Consider the following 21,765-nt stretch of genomic DNA (forward strand, 5'->3'; position numbering starts at 1 on the left):
ATGTGAAAGTCTTAACGTTTGGCCTGGATCTGTCCTCTGGGTCAGCTGGTGTTGAAATTTGTGACACTGTTCTTTCTTTCTTTCTTAAAAACTGATGCAAGTTGTCTCCTCATCCAGTTGCTGCACGTTTGCCTAAATGAAACCCAGTGTTTACTATTGTGCAGATACTCAGTGAAATAGAAACAAAATGCATTCATATTTTTTTAATGTATCTGATGTTTTTTAAACTGTAAAAAACCTTGAAATTATGTTTTTTAAGTTAGATGTAAATCTAATTCCTTTAATCATCTTAGTTTATCTGGTTTAAATCTGATCATTACCAGTGTTGGTCAAGTTACTTGAAGATAGTAATTAGTTACTAATCACTTCTCCAAGAAAGGAATCCCATTACCTTCTTGATTACTTATTTTCTAAAGTAATTAGTTACTTTACTACTTAGTTACTTAAAAAAAAACATGATACACAACCTGAATACGTAATAAAGCGATAGACCTTTCAGCCCAATTCTATTCTTCTTCTTTTTTTTAGAAAGACGTTTTCTTCCCACGCAGAGTGTACAGCAGACGATAATGTTTTTGTCACTTTTTACGGAGTCAAACTCAAAGTAATGTCAGTACTTGCAAGCTGTAAACGCTGCATGGTCGTACTCCATATTATGCATTGTTGATCTACACACGTCTGTTGCTGCCACGGATGTCTCGCACTCATACGTCATTGTCATGAGACACTCTCACAAACAAAATCACGGTTTAGTAACCCAGCAACGCAGCATGCTTACAGGAAAGTACTTTTTTTGCAATAGTAATCCCTTACTTTACCCGCTACTTGAAAAAACGTAATCGGATTTTGTGTTACTGCCCATCTCTGATCATTACACAAACTTACTTTTAAATTTGTTTTTTATTCTAAACATCAGCTTAACACAAGTCAGTTAATTACAGGCATGGAAGGAATGGAAGTGAATTTAGTATAACCTTCACTTGGTTTGTATGTTTTACATTATTATGTAAAGAAACAACCTACAGAAAGTGAGTTTCCAAACTACAAAACACTGTCCTTGGAGAGTTTTATCACTCCAAAGGTTTTGCATTTCTACATCTGCTGGGGCTAATGCTAACCTGCTATGTTTGACTGAGCATCTGATACACAGGAAATTAGACATTCGCTGACTGGTAACCCACAGGTAGCTGGTTTGAGTTCCCTTTCAGACGCTGACATCTCTAAGATGAATGTATGATTTCTGCAGCACTCAATCTAGATTTGCACATTTATTGTCTATGTGGAACACAGAACACAGTTAATGCACACACACACAGACACAATGTGTCTGCTGTTTTTCATGAATACCCTTGCATTTGCAGTAAACACAAAATGAAAATAATCAGTAAAGCGAATTGTGGCTCAAGAGTTGGCAGTTCGTCTTGTAATCGGAAGGTTGCTGGTTCGAGCCCCGGCTAGGAAAGTCTCGGTCGTTGTGCCCTTGGGCAAGACACTTCATCTACTGGTGTTGGCCAGAGGGGCTGATGGCGCAATATGGCAGCCTCGCTTCTGTCAGTCTGCCCCAGGGCAGCTGTGGCTGCAACTGTAGCTGCCTCCACCAGTGTGTGAATGTGAGAGTGACTGAATAGTGGCATTGTAAAGCGCTTTGAGGGTCTCAAAAAGCGCTATATAAATGCAATCCATTATTATTATAAAATAAAATGTACCTTAATATCACATGTGGTCATCTTCCAAGTGGAAAAAAATAAAGGCTCATTAGAAAAGACTCTTACTTTCAAGTTGTCAGGCTTCTGACTCAAAAAGTAAAGAATTTTATAAATATATAAAAGTTGACTATGACAACAGCTTAAATTGTAGTTAGTATATTCTGGCAATGAACAGAGTAAAAAAGGCACCAAAGATCAAGGAATGAATAGATGTCTTTTTTTTTCATATTCCTCATATTGAAAATGGTAAGGCAAGAGTGCCGTTATTTGATGGGCTGCCACATTTTTTGTTAGATGACAGTATTAGTCATACTGGGAGTGAAAAAAAGTGTGTGCTTTCTATCATTTAGGACTGACGTTCCCTTACGTGAGGTCCAGATGCCACCACACTTTCCAAATTGATTCCTTTTAACTGAGATCTAATCTAGATTGACTCTCACAATTTAATTCTTTGTTTTATAATTTGCTCTTAATCGCCTTCCATCTCTGCTAATGATAAGGCTGCCACTTTGCTTAGAATAAAGCTCCTCATTGTGAGCCTCTAAAGCTCTTAAATAAATACGATTAGCACATATCTTGTGTTACATTACCTCCATCCATCCATCCATCCATCCTGTGCTTATGCAGGTCAGAGTCAAGGGGAGTTTTCTGTCATTTCAGCATACAAGCTGTAAATGATGTGTATTTTAAAATAGGCACATTTTTCTTTCTACTGATATATGGTTAGGGTTACGATTGCTGCTGGTCACAACAAATACAGCTGTCACATTATGCTACACGTATGCGGATCCAACAGTGTATGTTGACTTGACAGAACACTGGATCCTGTGTATTCCAACTAACCCAGCTGTCAGGGAAAAATCTAGATCATGTAATTAATCTGATTTCAACGTAAGTTTTTTCTCTCCCTACTTTAAAGATGCGCTAACACCAACATTGACACGTTGCGTAATATCATTAACCAGGTAGTGATATTACACAGCGTCAACATTGTGGCCCAAACGGCATCTGGTGAAATATTCCCATGATTCTCTAAGTTGAAATGGGATAAGTTTGCTAAATTTTAAGAGACCGTCTAAGCCCTTTCTTTTTGTTTCTGATGAACACATCTGGTTAGTGTATCTTACCCAAAGATATTTTGGCATGTAGCCAGGAGCAGCCAGGGATCAAACCGCTGACTTTCTCTACTCTATATATTAACTTCGGAGAGTTTGCAAAAACAAAGTGTATAGCAGTAGTTAGCAACAGATCAGGCACTAACTCTGATTTCAGCCAACAGATATGACTTAGTGCTGCAAAAAAGGAACATGGCTGAAGTTTAAAGTGGGTCAAAAGTCTCTCTAAAACATCAGTGTTTGTTTTTGCCTGGCTAAATTTAATCCTGGGTTCTTGTGTTGCACAAGCCTGTCTGTCAAAGCAGTGACAGCAGCAATGAAACCTGCATACACATGCTCTGACTTGTTACTGGTGCTCTAGAAACAAAACCATCCGGGAATGCTCAATTAATGAAACACTTTCATAGTGACTGAATAACAATACAATAGAAATTTGTGGACAAGAAACTGTTTCGTTTCAGAATGGTGTCACAGAGACTAACTGTTTTATTGGAAACAATGAAAAATAGTGTCTTCTGTTTCGTGACTACAGGTTTCAAACAATTTAAAGATGTTCACTATGATCTTCAATAGAAGGACTCTAATTGTTGCTTCTCTATTAACATAATATTTTTAGTGTTTTTGCATTAATATGTGATTTTTCTGTGTTGTTTTTATTTTTGTTATTCTCATAGCAGATATTTCCCAGGCTAGTCTTAGTCTGTTTTACTTGGTCTTTGTCTAACATTAAGACGACTTGGGATTTTTTAAATCCCGCAGGTTACCAGTGAAACTGTGTTATTTGTGGATGCTGTTGACATGGGATAAAATAAAAAAATTGCTGCTTAAAAAACACTTGTCAGGGTAAATTTTAGATAAGTACAGGGACACCAGGTACAGGAAATATCAGGTTGAAATGGCAGTTTCATTGAGTTTAAAAAACTACTGTGATAAAGGTAATCTCGATTTATGATTGTCATCATAAGTCCTAGATTTTAAATGGAAAGATAAAATAAACAGCATTTTTGCATGTCACACTTCCTTAACTTCCCGATCACAGAGATTGAAATTGTTGCCACCAGTTTTAATACATTTTTCATTGTGAGAAATCAGATTTTATGCAAACCACAAATGCTTACACTTGTATCTTTTACCATTAGATGTTTTCTAAAGAATAATGATTAAATGAGCAGAGCTACTTCCAACCTGAGCCATAATAGTGACTTGTGACGTGAGACATTGCCTCTGGGAAAAAGAGAATGGGATTTTTACTTGTAGTGCCAAGGGTTGCTTAAATAGTGCTTCCCATTTTGAAACCCCCATTACTCCAGTCAATACAGCGCCAGTGACAGTTACGGTGGTTAATCATTGTTTATGGGTAAATGCTGCCCTTGTGTGTTTTGACCGCTACGATTATGCCATCTGTCATGTAAAAATCTTTCAAGATATTGGCCAGGTGTTGTTTCCATTCTGAGTGACGATTTTTGTCAAACAAAGTTTTTATTGTCATATGCTGTGTTTTCTCCAGAAGTCCTCATAATGTTTATTTCCAGGGACTAATGTCTGGAATGGTTCCTTTAGCCCCCTTTTATCTTCTTTTTCAACACACTCTAAAGCCCCATGAAGATTAGGCAAATTAGTTAGCTGATATATCTGATTGCATATCACCATTTCCCACTGGATGTCCTTTTCTGCATAAAGGCCTGTACTTTGCAGTCGATCCTTCTGAGGATTTCTTCTGAACCTCAGTAGTATTTTGTTGAAGCACAAATGTTTTTGCTGTTGGAGGCTTTTAAAAATGGCAGAAAGCAGATGCAGATTCTTACTTACTTCTTTAACAGAGACCAAAATGACATCTACCATCAATGGGTGCATGTTTACAGTCAGATTATATGACAGGGGAACGATCGCAGTTGCATGTTTCAGTCTTGGAAGCGGTCACAGATCAAATGGAGGAGGCCAGCTTTTCCATTACTTGTGAAACAGACCAGGATCACAGCTCAGCAGAAACACATTCCTCTTTGCCACCCCAAGTCTCAACTTAATGGGGATTCCCTAGAAGGCAGAGACTGTCTTCTTTCTTTCTCTCTCCCTCTTTGCTCTTCTTTAAGTGTTAATCCTTGGGAAACTTCCATCCGTAGCGGCTCGTTTGAAGCAGGCCAGTGGCAATCTGCTAAGTACGGCCCCCAGTCATCAGAATCATTAGATTAGGCTTAGCCACGGTCCTGACAAAGAGATTTCCTATCGCCATTTGTTTCAAGGAGAGACCGTGCTTCAGCCAGCACAACCTTAGAACTGGGAGGCACTTGGAAAGAAAATGCATCAAACGTAGGAAACTGAAAACAAGACACACTCCATCTCTCTCTGATTTAGGGTATCGGTATTGGTGCAGCCTATGCTGTTTTCATGTTACAATAGGTTACTGCCCTGGAATTGTACAGATACACTTATTGAATTGGTTAGCGGTGAACTAATTAGTAATGTCCACACCTTACATACAGAATCACAAAGACAAAATGTTAACTTGTTACAAATGCATAGATAAACATTTACAAGGGGTTTTACAATGACATACAAGCTAAAAGATCAATGAAGCACTGATAGTATATATCAATAATAATATGCCTACACTGTCATATTATTAATGTAAGCATAAATGTCATAAATAACATGATGCCTCCATCCAAAGACTACAGAAACTTTTAGCTATGTCACTCATGCTGTCCCCACTCTCTCAAATTAATATTAAAAACAATTGATCTAAATCGTTACATTCAAAATGCATATGAAGTCCGTGTGTCCATGATGGTTAAGAGGACTTTAGTTATCGTATCATTCCATTTTGTCAGCCAGTAATAAAAATTCACACACAATTACTTTACTATTACAAATATGTTGTGAACAAGCAAACTGAAGTGCTTAAGAGAAGAAATTGAAAGACATTAAAAACTCATTCACACCCTGAAATTGTTCAAATGTTCATAGGTTTGATCATAAACGTCTTTAAGTTTGACTGAAGTTTATAAATCTCACCAACTTCCTGTGCAGCTAAGTTGCTGAAGAGAAATCACTTCAAAGAGTCTGCTTTTGTCTCATGCAGCATCTAATCTTCCCACTTTGAAGACAAACGTCATTGTCTTTTCCATTGGTGACAGCTCTGATAGGAACATTCATGTTGGTGGTGGAGGAAGTGGCGTTGTTAGTTGGTGTGTGTGGGACTAGATTGGCGTCTTAAACAGGTTAGAAGCCATTTTGTGCTGAAGGAGTCCCGGACATGTCAGGGCTCTTGACAGTCTGCGCTTGGGATTAGTGGGCCAGCAGTAAGGCAATCCCTAATCCCTCAGGGTAGTAATCTATTTACCCACCATGCTAAACGGATTTCCATATGAAACTATACACACAGAGATGCAGTCTGTAAATGTTCAAAATTATAACGTACTTGTTTTTTTTTATCCACTTTTCCTTGATGTTTTTCTTCTTTTAGATTCTAACAGCATACAAAAACGTGGGGTAAACAAATTATCTGTTGCAGGAAAATTGAAACACAATTTTGCTTTTCTCTAGTTTCTCTATTTGAGAAAGAGAATTAATTCCTGAATTCAATAAATGTTTTCACAGATGAACACCTACCAAAGTATAGTACATGTTTGCTATAGGTGTCTCTTAGATGACATTTTGCCATGATTACACACAAACCCCACCACACATACACATTAATATTGTGATAGTGTATCTAACAATCAATGCACTATCATGACGTGCAGCAATAAATTTGGAGGAATGCAATCAAGGTAAATTTAGGAATAAGATAGAAATTTCCAGGACTTTACAGAGATGCTTCTGTTCGTATAGAGCTGGAGGAATCCTGACACTGGACTTGAATCCTAATACTAAGTACCATACATTTAATTCATATAAGAAAAAGAAGTGCAGTTTCAACAGCACTCTTTTTCTGCATGATAAAGAAATATGTCAGCATGACTCTGTGAACAGAAAATAGAAAGATTTTGTTAATTCACAGAAATTCATCTTCTGTAAGACTTATGAAAATAGACTTAAAAGACCAAAATTTATGCATTCCTTTACATTTTGGAGGAGATTTTGCTGGGCTGATTCCAGCCCCTGGGCCTTATGTTTGACACGCCTGACTTAATGATACTTATTATCACCCAGGCACAAAATGATGCAAATACAGTGTTCCTATAATCCTAGCTGACCTGAATGACACAACCATGGATAAGCAATTGGAGGGAGAGAGAAAAAAAATCAATCTAAAAAAATGGAAAATGTATAAACATATTTAATAATAATGGTTTGCTTATTTATAGTAACCGGTCGGGTTAATTAGTGTCTTTACACTGGCAGCAAATGTGAATGTGACTGTAGCTGGCTGTCAGTAGAGCGCAGCATTGTTTGACAGAGATTTCAGTGTTTAGTACCGTCCCCTCCACCAAGAAGGTTCTGGGTTTGTATAAACTGCTTGGTTTGTCAATGTTGCAAATACAGTATTGTGAATGTATGGTGTGAATGTGTACAGGTTTGTGAATGTGTGGGTAGAGTCTGCTTGTCTGTGTTCTCTCTTGGTACCCTCATTTCCTCCTAAATATATGCTTCGCAGGTTAATTACTGATTCTAAATTGTCTGTAGGTGTGAATGGTTCTCTGTGTTAGCCCTGTGATAAACTGGAGAGTGTCTTAGGTGTACGTTGCCTCTCACCCAGTGACAGCTGGGATACACTCCATCCTCCCTGTGTCATAAAATTGATGCTTTTTTTTTTTTTTAAATGAAAGTGCTATTAATTTATAAAAACACCTGTTGGGTGGGCTTAAATTTTAAATCTGCACATAACTGATATGTTACTAAAACATATTAGCTGTGTGTAGCACTTGCTTATCTGACAACAATTCATATTATTTGACAGAGGTCTCAGTCTCTAGTAAAGACACGATGTAATAGTTTCTGTTTCTCGTCTTTGTGCTAACTTAGACAAAATGCATCGTGGACTCTGCAACTGACAAACAAACATAAAAACTGAAACATGAGTGGTGCTTATTTGTGTCTGAGGAATTTGAAAACATTTGCGTTCACCTGCACATTTAGCAAGATTTTTATAAAGACTGATCTCCTGTCATTAAGTCCAGGAAGTTGCTGTGTTGCTACCATCTCCTCTATGAATCATTTATTTTAAATCAACAAGACTCATGAGGAAACTTTAATATCCTTGAAAGTGCTGTTACATCAGGAAAAGTGAGGTGATCGCCTGTGAAGTCATTGTTTTCAGCAGCCTTCAGGAAAACTGAGAAGCTAAAAAGCAGAGTCACTTAGTCACTACAAGGATTCAGAAAGTAAATATTCATACCCTCAGGGAGCGGCCCACTGCACAATAAGGCATATGAAGCAGGCGTTCAGAGGGAAGTGTCCTTTCTCTAAATGAAACTGCATTTATTGGCTGAACATGGCCTGAAGATTAGTTTGTTCTAATGTGCTAAATCTCGGCTCATGTTTGCGTGAATCTGTGGTGCGTGCAGCTAAAGCCCAGCGGGATGCAGAGCGGGCAAACACACAGCACTGATGCCATGTTTACAAAAAGCTGTTTGTCCAGCTGTTGGACAGACACAGTGAGGAAGCGGGACGCCACTTAATTAAAATCGTGATTCGTCCCTTTTTCCCTTGGATCAAATAAGTTGTACATTACTGTCGACATGGCCAAACAAACAGCAGGGATGCCAGTGTACATGTTTGCTAACCTGCCCGGCTATGAGCCCATCACTGCAGGGGGGAAGGAGGGGTTTGATTATTGACATGCTGTTTGGATATTTTCTTCTGGTTGCCAGAGATAACATTACAACTGAGTGCAAAGCTAATGCATGCAGCTGATAGTTCTTAAAATTAACGTGTATTTAGTTCAATGAAATATTAACTCTCTCTCTCTCTCTTTATATATACATACATATATATATATATATATATATATATATATATATATATATTTAAATATATATATATATATATATATATATACACCCAGCACGCCCCTGCGGGCGGTTTATCCTTCAAGCTCGGGTCCTCTACCAGAGGCCTGGGAGCTTGAGGGTCCTGCGCAGTATCTTAGCTGTTCCCAGGACTGCGCTCTTCTGGACAGAGTTCTCCAATGTTATTCCCGGGATCTGCTGGAGCCACTCGCCTAGCTTGGGAGTCACCGCACCTAGTGCTCCGATTACCACGGGGACCACCGTTACCTTCACCCTCCACATCCTCTCAAGCTCTTCTCTGAGCCCTTGGTATTTCTCCAGCTTCTCGTGTTCCTTCTTCCTGATATTGCTGTCATTCGGAACCGCTACATCGATCACTACGGCCGTCTTCTTCTGTTTGTCTACCACCACTATGTCCGGTTGGTTAGCCACCACCATATATACACACACACACACACACACACACACACACACACACACACACACACACATATATATATATATATATATATATATATATATATATATATATATATATATATATATATGGTTGTATTAACATTCAGCCGCAGTATGTTTAGAGTGATAGATCTGCTGCTGTTGGTTTTAATCTTTTTAATCAGTCTCTTACTTAATCCCGTTCCTACCTGATTTACCTACTAGGTATATTTTGTTCTCAGGCATGCTCATTTTTTTTCATTGAATAAAGAGTTAGTGAATAGGATAGAAAATTCTCCAAGATGGTAATAGCTCACAAATTCAGATGAATTGAACTTTCTCATGGCTCACTCTGAAACATATTTTATCACTGACTCACTGAATGTCCTCGAGTTCCTCGTAGTTCTTTGTCAGGACTATGACCAAACTATGTAAAAAACGATGTAACAAATTACACACATTGTAATACATTTACAATGATCTTAAATTTAAATGCAACACCCCAGAGATTTACTTTCAGGGTGTTGCATTCATTTGCTGCTTCTATAATTCCATTATTTTTTCTATAAGGCATTTTTTAGGCATTTAGTCCATCTCCTGCTCATGGTGAAATGATTGGCCAAGTTTCCAGGTGCTAATATGTATAAATTAAATAGAATAAATGAAAAATAAAACACTTGGTGAAATCTTTCTGAAAAAAAAAAAAATTTAAAGCAATATTTTTCAACCAAGCATAAAAAAATGCCTTTTGGTGCCATAGCAACAACTTACACCATAAATAAAACAAGTAAAATGTTCAAACTGTTGTTCATGTGACCATATCTACACCTTTAAACCAGTTTAGCCAGTTTAGCCTGGTTTATTTTAAAACTAAGCTAGTTATTGTGTGATACTCTAAACTGCTGTTCACTAGCTAAAGTTGATGAGATTCATTCTTTATTTAGGAATAAAAGTTTCGTTAGACTGTTCATGTTTATACAAGACTTTATTATAAAGACACGAATGTACATCTCTCAAATTTCAATGCAATACTAACGTTGCGTGTCTAAATTCACATTTTTAATTTTCTTTCCTCTGCAGAGAACAAATAGCAGAATCTTTCACCTTACAAACAATTGCTGCAATTAAGTCTCCAAAATAAAATACCCACAGTTCCTCAACAAGAATCATGTTGGAAAATGATAGCAGCATCCTGTTTCAGATCTAAGAAAAGCCAACTCAAAAGTCCAGTGTATATTAATCTCAGAGAGGATGTGTTTATCTTCTGAAGAATGATCTGTGTGGCAATCCCAGACTGGACTATAACAAATGTTCCATTGAAGTTTCACTAATAAAGGCCTTCAAAAGGTATAGCGTCAGTTTGTCTTGAATCTTGGAGTAGAAAAATAATCCTGGATGAATCACTCCACTGAAAAGCACACAGTCAAAGTTGAGGCTTCAAATTATATTGATTGGCTCACAGTTAAACTTTTTTCCTTTTTCAAATGTCACTACTTTTACTTTAAAGGATCTCCAAAAATAAACCACCAACAACAAAAAAAAAAACTTCTTTAAAAGCACAGAAGAGAAAACAAAATACAGGAAGTCACAGCACTTGGAAACGCCATGAGGCCTGGTCTTTATAGTCCAAACAGTCGGAGGCGTTGAAGTTGAGTTTCCAGGCTGAAGCTGCTGTCTGCTCTTTGTAATCCAGACAGTCTGTGGAGTTAAAGGCGAGGCTGGGTGCGCTGTATGCCTGGTGGTGGTGCGGTGGGTGGTGGTGATGATGGTGGTGTCCTGACGTCTGGCCAATGTGATGATGTGGGTGTCCTGACATGGAGCTGCTAGTCATTGGGCTGAGCTGGTGAGGGTGGTGCGGGTGGTGGTGGGAATGCATGGGTGCCAAGTATGAGCCGCACTCAACGCCACCAAAATAGGAACCTGATGCTGAAGCCGGGTATCCCTGGCTGTACGCTGCTGCTGTCTGGCTGTAGGAAACAGGATAGGACGACGTTCCACTTGTCGCAGATGATGACACAGAGCGCTGCATGCAGGACGCGCTGGTAGGGGCGGCAGGGTCAGGCAGAGTGGCCGGTGCTGGTGCTGGTGAGATAGGTGCCGGGCTCCAGATGGATGACACTGGAGCGGTGATGGAGGTAGATGTGCTAATAAGACCAGGTCCACTTAGACCAGAGGAGACAGATGAGGAAGAGGAGGCGGATGAAGAGGAAGAGGTGGAGGAGGAGCTGGACACTACTGGCGGAGTGAACTGACCGCTGCTCTCTGAACCAGTGCTCTCTCTGGTTGGAGATGACTTCTTCTTCAGTGGTTTTACCTTGGCACTGTTGCTGCTCTGCTGCTGCTGCTGCCGACACTTGGCTCGTCTGTTCTTAAACCAGACCTGAGAAAGGAGAAGAGGTCAAAAGGTCATCGTCATGCATGCACCAGGTCAGAAATAACAAACTGTAAAACCTGGCTGAAATAGCATGAAGGAAACACTTGCTGTTGCTGTTTGTTATTATACTTCCTCATGTAATCCCACCTTACCTCTTGTACACACTTGCACAATAAATACATAAATTAATTAATTAATCTTTAGAATGTGTAAATATGGGATGTTTTTGGCACTAAAAATATTTCGAATGAAATGAATAAAAATTATGAAAACAAAAACAATTAAAAACAAATCTGTTTCTTACTCATTTTTTCAAACTTGCCAAAGATTTAAGGCATCTAACACTAAGATGTTTATGTAAATTACAAATTGTGGTGAATGCAATGTCCAGTGTTGATGATATTTTAAAAATACCTGATGCATGCCAGCGACATCTTTAACTTTAAACTTTTGTCTGGTGCCTCCTTCAGTAAGTGCTGTGGTGATGTATATAAGTGATGACATGCTTTAGAAAATATTTTGTAAAAAGTGGAAAATGCTGATAAATAAAAGTATTCTAAAATATTTTGATTTTTAAATGTAAATAAATTATCAGTTTTGAAACATTACATCTTGTAAGTCTGATACACTGCTTTCATAATGTTCAAAAGATTGCATTAAACTATATTAACTGCCTAAGAACTCTTTTTATCGCATTTTATTTTAATAAATCCTGTGATGGCGTTTATGGTCACAACTATACGATGAGTATATTAATGTAAAATGGTGTTCTATGACCTTGTGGTTTATAACATCAATTTAAAAAGCGTTTTTTAAATGCAAATCTCCATAAGAAAATCAACCACTGCAGCTGAAATAATAATACAGATATCTGGGCTTGTCATAGTGTCATATCCCAGATATGCTATAATCCCAGCAGAGGGCTGCTAAAGCCACCCATGGAAAACCTTTCAGAGCCTTCTTTAAAGAAAGCTCACCACATCAAAAGGTGGCCCTGCGTTCTGCCACAGCCCAGCCAAATCCTTCCCTTACACTAAAGACTTTTCTCACAATCATGCAGATGCCTGAGGTTTTAAAAAATCCATCGAAAGGTGCCACGAAATGTAAAACGACAACTTCGGTGCATGGAAGTGCCTTTTCTTGTCCTACATTTAAACATTTAAGTTCTAAACCAGGAAACAGGTTTTGTGTGTGGCTGACCTGCACTCTTGATTCCGGCAAGTTAATTTTCAGCGCCACCTCCTCCCTCATGAAGATATCCGGGTAACGGGTCTTGGCGAACAGCGACTCCAGAATGTCCAGCTGAGTCCTGGTGAAGGTGGTTCGCTCCCTGCGCTGCTTCCGCGGGTTGGCTGAAAACGAAGTGCTTGTTTAGTATTGGACTGAAGTCTATTGAATACCGTATAATACTAGTTTGCTCGTCCCAAATTACAAATTTCCAAACCTCGAGCATATCGCACCTTCATTAAGTCTTTTGCTTTTAATTTTTGGATGCAGAAGTTATATTCCTTTTTAAGATTAATTAAATCTTGACATATAAGCATTTCCTCCAATCGAGACAAAGGGGAGTGATAGGCCTGTATGAAATATCATATTAAGGTCTTGCGAAGTACTGCGAAATAAAGCAATGACAAAGTTCGGTCTTGAAGTTTCACTTTTGGATTTCAAAGTAATTTATCTAATAAGAACATTTACCAGATAACAGTGCTCCTTACAAATTCACCATCGAAATTCCAAAAATGTTAAAGGACGATAATATGACGCTTAGCAGGGATCTGTCACAATCATTACACTCACTGCTTAGCAGTACGAAAACGGAAAACAAACCAAACCTCCCATTAGCTTGAAGCAAAACACTTTTTAGGCTATGGCAATTTGGTTATTATTATAAGGATATTATTGGGAATAATTTGGCTGAAACTCATGCGGTAGTCTGCGTTAGGTTCTCACAGCTAACCAGCGTTAACACGGGCTTCAGGGGTCCGGGCCCACCCAGTAATGTCACTAGTAATACACTCGAACTATAAGTCTAATTATTACAGTCTGATAATGAAAAACTTAAACACTCATATCCCAGATATGCCACTGCATATCTGCCACTGCCACCCAGTTTATTCAGTTCACAGTATAGAGTCTCTGCAGCGATCGGGGTAACCAGCATGACTGAGGAGGACACTGAGCAGATGGGCCTGTGCAGGTCAGAGTCTTTGAAATTAAAAAGAGGTCTTTCATCAGTTTGTACAACTTGTTTTAAAGCACGGTTAAAGCTTGAAAACTGCTAAACAAATAGAAAAAAGCGTGGAGGAATATTATGCGCGCGCTAGTCAGATGTTCTGGTGTCCTGGTGAGTTAACTAATCCACTTCTGCACTTAGAGAAAACGCCTCTCCTGCTTTGCTATAATCTGAGACTGATATTTATGGACTTTCTAACTGCGGCTCCATTTCTATGTTACAGGCGGCAAATGATAATTTTATAATGCTTTTTCATGGAATAGGAAGGTGAATCGATTCCCTCCCCGTCTCAGTATGTTGCATCTCCAGTTCACGTAGTCGTCAGTTTGGCACCGACCCTGCAGCTCACGGATCCTTACCGGGATATCCCACAGACGGGTGCAGCAGGTCCATGGCAGCTCCGCTCAGGCCCAGCCCGTTCATGCCGTACGGGGCCTGTTTGAGATAGGACATCATGCTAGAAGCAAGCGGGAGGAGAGACCGGAGTCTGGACGGAGAGGGCAGGTGTAGATCTCCCGGTTGTCGAGTGTTCAGCTCCCCTGTGTCCGGCTCTGGTTGTGAGACGCAGATGCGCGACAATTAATACTCATAATAAAAGAAACTTATTGAAAAGAGGTAATTTCGTAAGCTTATAATTTTTTTTACTTATGTACGTAAGTAAAAAAAAAAAGTGTTCGCTGAGAAATAAAACTCACAAAAAACAAACACAAAAAAACAACCAACAAAAAACCACACACGCAGAAACGATGCAAAACTTGACTTTGGGGAGAAGCCTGTCAATAATAATAACAACCCCAAACATTAATCACAGCCTTTAACACTCTGAAAACACGAAAAACACAAATACAATTTCATGCTGTTAGAAAAAGTATAACAATATTGATCGTCAATTTAAACATTTGATTTTTTATATTTTTATTTTATATTTGGGGCGTTTAAAATCATTTTAGCCCATGAATGTTAATGTATTATGAACAATAATAATCACTGGAAACCAAATTACCCACCAAGAAGCTTTAAAGGAAAACACAAACCATATACCATATGAACCTTTTCACATATTTGTGCTGGGGAAACCCCCCAACTCCAGCAGTAAAATAAACTGGAACAAAGTGTTACAAAACGCCTGAACTTTGCCTGTGTTGGAAGATAACATCAGTTTAGAGACACCCCCCTCCCCCCCACGCGCCCCAAAAAATGCTTACGGGGAAACTGAATTCTTTTTTCTCATAAAGAAAACCTCAAACTCCCGCTAAACTATTAATCTAGTAATCACATTTTTGACTTTTCTTAAACATCCACCAGGATGTTTTAACAGCCCTGTTATCACTCAGATCTTCATTATGATTTCATTAATTCAATAGATCAATAAAATCGATCTGCAGCAACGTAGGTTTGCGTCAGTCCAAATGAACTTTTTTCTCAAGCAGACGTCTTTGCAAGTATCAGAGTCTTAAGTGGTTGCTCACTAGATCTTAGTATTATAAATTAAAAAAAGAAGTATTTGCTATTCCTGTTCTAGCTCATATTTTATTATTTCTTTTGTATTTCTCCAGCAGTTCTTCTGAAAAAAAAAAAGAATGCGCAAAATGGCACACGTAATCATCGGACACATGTAACATTACTGCTTTTCGCTGAAAATGAGTTCAAATAAGTAACATAACCTAAACTGGGGTAAGAAAATATAACAATAAAGACATGATAAAATACAGAAAGCTTCCATATCTAAATTTACAGGGAATATCCATCATGTTGGATTTGATTCATTTATCCTTTTCTGTAAAACTCGAGTCTACATTAGTGTGGGGCTAAATATTGGCTCAGAATTTCCAAAATCCACTGGGGTCCGTTTGGCAGCACCTGGAAGGTGCCGCGGGCCTCCTGTTGGATCTGAACTGAGGCCTCAAGCGCCAAATAAAGCCCGACTTATTTCCATAACCACAGGAAGCAGACAAACCGCGCAATGTAAATGCTAAACTTGTGTGCAAATGAACTCCATTACAATTTAGATTAGGTCAACAGTGCGACAATTAGCAGAGTGCCCTTATCAGGAAAGTAACTGGTAGGCTGCGGGCTGAAAGTCCACCGACAGAATAGAAAGTAAGACCCCCCCCCCCAAAAAAAAAACAAAAACAAAAAACAAAACAACTTTTAGCTGGAGCGATTGATACGTTTAAAAGTTTTGTGTTGTTAAAGTTGTGAAATATGTCATTGATAAATAATTATATTTTTTGATTGACTGACTTGTTTTTAAACATTGCCTTTTAAAGCTAGTTTTCGTTGATAAAACGATTACATATTCAAAAAGGAAAAAGAAAGACACGTTCACAAGCGAAGAGAAAATGAAAAATAGATCATTAAGAACAATTAAAATTAGGAACACATTTCAGTCTCACCTTCTTCGGGCTCCTTATTTTAAAATTCCCTTTAAGTGTCAAAACAGTAAGATCCAAAGTTCAAGAAAAATATCCTCATGAAGCGCAATTTTTTTTGTTATTTGGCAGAGGTAAGAAAAAAGGTTCGGAAGCTCCACGTGAAAACCACACCTGTCTTCGATCTGTTAAACAAATGCGTACGGAGAAATGAACAAAAACGAAAACTAAAAAATAGGCCTTATTTCTCTCTTCCGCGAGCGTTTTGTCTCCAGCCGACGCTGACGGATGGAGATTAATGAACGTCTCTAGGGCCCTAGCTTCTATGAGCCCAGAAAGCACACGGGCCTTCTTTCTGCGAGCCAATCACGGCACTCTGCGCCTATACAAGCCACGACAGCGACCAACCAGCCCCCGAGTTTGACACCGAAAAGCCCGCCCCTTGCGAATCTAAGTCACATCACGTGACATGAGTGAAAAGTTCAGGTCAGAAAGTTGGAGAGTGGTTCGGCTGCCATTACAGCGAGAAAACCAAGATTCAGGTGCAAAACCTGAGATGGAACCTTGATACAATTAAAGAAACATTTATAACAAATAATGTTAACATTCATTAAATTAAACGCTAGCTTTAATCTGGCTTTGAAGAGTAACGAAAAACATTGATATTTATTAGGCGTAGTGTTTTGAGTGTTAAGTCATTTCCAATATGGTTTCACACTTAGGTCGCATTAATATTTACTTCAAAGAATTTCCATCAGATAATAAAAATGGCAGAGCTTTTAAAAACAGTTAAACGAAAGAAAACACAAATAAACAAACTATTAACTATCACATTAGAAAAAAACATTGTAGTGTTTCATTTAAGGTGCAATAATAGAAAAAAATAAACCTGTTTTATTCCGAGTTAATCACAAGCATATCTCAAACAACCTTGTTCTTCTATTGACAACACATCAAGTAAATAACCAAATAATCTATGTTAATGGAGAAAGTCTGCCTTGTGGCCTTGAGGAAAAAAAATGAATAATAATCAAAAAGAATAAAATCGGTATGTTGTTTGGGTAAATGAGTATGAACAAGTTTGTAATCTATCTCATCGCTTTCCCCCGGAAATTGGCTGTTGACGAAGGTGACAAAGCCAGGGATTGATCACTAGTATCAAGATATCAAATGGACGGAATCATTGTTGTGGAGGGTTTTTGTGGGTCTAATCCCAAATTGCAGGAGTATTTTCTTAATACTAAACCCGTAAATCCAGGGATCAAGCAGCTTGAAGAGGTTTGTGTGTGTGTGTGTTGGAGGTGGGGGTTAAGTTTGGAGAGGCTCTCATCTGTGGTGTTGGTGCTTATTAAAAGCAAGATACATAAAACCCCAGGTTATCAGAAAGCATGGAGGAGGCTTTGGCTAGGTTGCTGCACATTTTCCCACCTTGTATATGAAAATCTCACATAGAACCTTCCATGCAGGCAGGGCAGAAACCCCCTAAAATCTTCAGTGTGCAGAGAAGATTTTAGGGGGAGAACACGTGATCCTGGATAACTAAAACACACTATCTGCTATGACTGTGATTTTCCTCAGTTCTTGCCCAGCTGGGACTTTCAGGTAAGCAATACTAAAACTTGATAATACTGAAAAATTGCCTCAGTAAGAGGCAAAACTGTATAAAAATCTTCTAATCTGATGCATTGTCTTAGGTGATGTAAATTTAGGATTGTTTCTCTAATAGTGCATTATTTCCCCAAGACTGTGTCATGTGATAATCTGTAGAAAACTGCTGTGGTAAGTGTGAGTGATCTAGTTCTTACTGAGCTTTGGGTCTTTGAACTGTTTTCTTACGCTACAGGAAATGAGTCTGTACAGCTGATCTGCAGTTTGTCTTTCATATATTTTTCTGGAAATTTCTCAGTATGATGAGAATGTGATTATGTAACACCTCCTCAGGACAATTACATTGAGGAGATGCTACTACAAGAAATGTTTTACATGTACTGACCTATATTGAATTTTCAAAATATCATGTAACTGTCCTTTTTGGATGTGTTATAGACTCTTTTACCAGACAAAGGTATTTTGAGTTTAATTAATTTTTTTCCCCAAAAACAGACAGCACACAGTAAACAAAGATAAATTTGACTGAGAGCATCATTAGTATTTTTCCCAGACATATTACAGAAAAATATGATTTATTTCATCAGCACAATGATGTGGAAAAATCATATGAAAATCTGATATCGTGATGGCTCAAGCTCAAGAGACCATCTGCAGTTAACACAGCGATTTTATACTGTGAAGTACACAGTTTAAAAAAATCTTTTAAAATTATCTGTTATATTTAAAAGCAGTCAAGCCTTTTTTTTTACATTTTACATATATATTTTTTTAATATCAGAAAAGACTACCAATAAATTTAAACATATTTTTGCAATATTGATTTATAGATCATGTCATTTAGGCACACAGTTTGTATGATACCACAACCCTAAATCTGATAAGAATAGAATAGAATAGAAAAGCTGTTACTGTCACTGTTACAAGAACAATAAAAGGCAGTTTGGCATCTCTCCGTGTGAAATACACAATAGCGTAAGTAAGTATTTACATAACAACACAGATAGATTTACATTTACACAAGAAAGATATGTACAACTTATTCATACACCTGCATACATACACATACATACATGTATATATACATGCATATATGCATGCGTGTGTACATACTTCCGCATACATGCTTACACACACACACACACACACACACACACACACACACACACACACACACACACACACACATATATATATATATATATATATATATATATATATATATATATATATATATATATATATATATATATATATATATACATATATATATATATATATATACACACACACACATACATATACATACGGAGCAGGTGCATTGAGAGGTGCAGTGTGTGATCAGTGATATTGCACCTCGAGTGAGGGGGCTGTTGCTACGGTTATAATAAATACCGTTTGGTGATTACCTTTTAATCTCTTTGGTTATGTGCATATGTAACAGAGAGAATACACATTTTATGATCACCAAATGGGCGTGCACAGGTATGAAAAGATTTATCTGTTTAGAGGTGTCCATCTGTCAAGTTGGACACTGTCACTCTAAGATATACTTTCGTTAGCCATGTATGTGTCAACATTTCTTTTCAGGCCATCGGCATCTCAAGAGTTTTAGATTTCATGTATTTCAAAGATTTAACTTGTAGTTTCCAAAAAGTGCCCTGAAAGAGGACATCTATCTTTTTTCTATTTTTTTCAAACTAAAGTTTTTTTAAAATCTGTAAATCAAAACCAGAATTTCAAAATGTAAACAGGGAGGGAAATGTTTAAACACGTTGTCCAGAGTTTTAAACAAATAGAGAAACATGCTCTGCTTGATTAAAGAAAATGCAACATAGTGGACTGATTAAAGTCTGAAGTTAAACCTTTCTATTCATTAACCCATTTCCATTATGCAAGTAAAAGAAATCCTGAGAAATCTGGTAATGTGCACTTTATCAACACTGTTAACCCCCTAAGGTTTTGTCAAGTATAAGTCTGTGTGACTAAATCACTAAATTTTAGGGAAATTCTGAAACTAGGTTTGAAATATTCTTTTGATTTTATGTTAATAGATTAAGCCTCAGTGCTAAAGGATGCCTTGCTCATATCTCTATTACACACGCTAATTCTGGCAAATGGAAAGGCAATGCGTTGGTTAACATGCCTTTTAAAAAGTCAACCCAAAGCATGAGCAGTATAGACCCATCTATATACAGGAGGCAGTCAGGGTGGATCCCCGAGTGCCTCCTGTTGAAACCTGTGTAGTTTCCATGAAAGTGTGTTCTCTGTTAATACTCTGTTAATTCCCCCTTAAGAAACTGTGCTCTCCAGAAAGTGTCCTTTCTCACACTCTGACGGTACTGCTACGAATCCACCCAGGTGTTGGACTGACAGAAGGCAGAAACCTGAAATGAAACATGTCTCGTTATTCAGTGTCAGGTACAGAACAGACAGCAGCGAACACTGACAGAGACAAAGTGAAGAGCAGTGAGTGAGGAGTATGTAGCTGTCAATCACTGGCCCCTATGGCCACACCCCTCTCATTAAGAAGGCAAACAATGAAGATAGAGGGAGGGTGTGGTGGGGTGGTGGGGTTTACAAGCAGGGAGAAATCAGACACCAGGGCCACAAAACCAACTGACCCCATCCAGTACCCATCACCCCCTGAAACACAGAGAGGGATATGTATGGAGGGAATGACTTGGATGTGTGCATGTGTATATTGTGTGTGTGGGTGAGTGGTGGGATGGGGGGTAGACTTCCAATCCTTTTAGGATTATGCCCCCTCCAACTCCACACCCCCTTTGGCTCTGTTCTTCGCTCTTTCACTCTACTGCCCCTCGGGCAATCACCTTAAAACTTGCATAGCCAGCACTCATTCAGATGTCTCTAACAATGTGTAGCAGTGGTAACCATGTGAATGCTGGCAAGGCATGCAGGAATGCACAAATTCAGTTCCCTGTAACCCTCCCTGTAAACGGATTTAAAAAAAAAACATACTGAAGGTGATGAAGCATTTCCCAGGAATGGTTATTTTAAAATGGTTATTACCTTAAAGTACTTCTCTGTTTGAAAGAGAAATAAGATGTGTGTACTGCATGTGATCTTTGCAGAGCAAAAGTTACAGTTCTTGAAAAAGGTTTGGGTCATTAAAAAAATATCCCCTGCTTCCCCCCCCCTATAAAAGCACCTTTGATTTGATTTAATGAAAAAAAAAAGTTCGTTCATCATAATTTTCTTTCTTTTGAATTTCTTTGATTTTATTGTTTAAATCAGTCCCATCCAATCAGAATGTGGCAAACTAGCATAATTTCTTATTTCCCCCTCACCAGTTTTATTAGTAAATTCAAAGTATTGCATAAAACATTTACATTGTATTTATAAAGCACCAAATCACAACAACAGTCGCCTCAAAGTACTTAATATATATTGTAAGGTTAAGACCCTACAATAATATAGAGAAACCCCAGCAATCAGATGACCACTTATGAGCAAGTACTTTCGCCACAGTGGGAAGGAAAAACTCCCTTTTAACAGGAAGAAACCTCCAGCAGAACTAGGCTCAGGAAGGGGCGGGGCCATCTGCAGTGAGCTGTTTGGGGAGACGGGAGGGAGACAGGAAATACGTCATTTTCAATTCTGGATGCCAACAAAGGGTCAGAATTACACTGCATGCTAACAGTTGGAACAATAAATTTTTTTCAAAGTCTGCACTGCAAAAACCTAATTGTTTTTCAGTTTTCATATGAATAATAATGCTTGAGTTAAGCTGCCCAAAAAGTTGATTCTGTTCAGCTGGATGTAACGTTTTTCATTGGGAGAAACGTCATCGCTCATCCGACTAACTTCTTCAGTCTCAGCTGACTGGAGGTTTCCTCAACATTATAAACAGTACATTTGCTTACTGATCGAAATTAGCACCACTTACGAACAATGGGCTGTAAGGTCAGTTTTATGATCGTTAATATGCAAATTCACATGACCAT

The 21,765-nt window shown here is 38.2% G+C and overlaps 1 protein-coding gene across 2 annotated transcripts; it reads right to left on the reverse strand.

The window, feature by feature from the left end:
* Nucleotides 1–10,184: 10,184 nt before the first annotated feature.
* LOC309709300 (homeobox protein OTX1 B-like) lies at nucleotides 10,185–16,648 on the reverse strand. Of its 2 annotated transcripts, XM_082537855.1 has the most exons (4): nucleotides 16,214–16,648; nucleotides 14,177–14,368; nucleotides 12,785–12,936; nucleotides 10,185–11,590 (listed from the first exon to the last, which is right to left on the reverse strand). In XM_082537855.1, the coding sequence occupies exons 2-4, from the start codon at nucleotides 14,271–14,273 to the stop codon at nucleotides 10,796–10,798; spliced, it is 1,044 nt and encodes a 347-aa protein (XP_082393981.1). In that variant the 5' UTR covers nucleotides 14,274–14,368; nucleotides 16,214–16,648; the 3' UTR covers nucleotides 10,185–10,795. The 2 variants fall into 2 exon arrangements, with proteins under 2 accessions (XP_082393981.1, XP_082393982.1); XM_082537856.1 differs by lacking the exons at nucleotides 14,177–14,368; nucleotides 16,214–16,648 and adding an exon at nucleotides 13,045–13,424.
* Between the last annotated feature and the right edge of the window lie 5,117 nt (nucleotides 16,649–21,765).

Source organism: Aulonocara stuartgranti, assembly GCF_965226115.1.
Source record: "Aulonocara stuartgranti genome assembly, chromosome: 6".
NCBI classification, from domain to species: Eukaryota; Metazoa; Chordata; class Actinopteri; order Cichliformes; family Cichlidae; genus Aulonocara; species Aulonocara stuartgranti.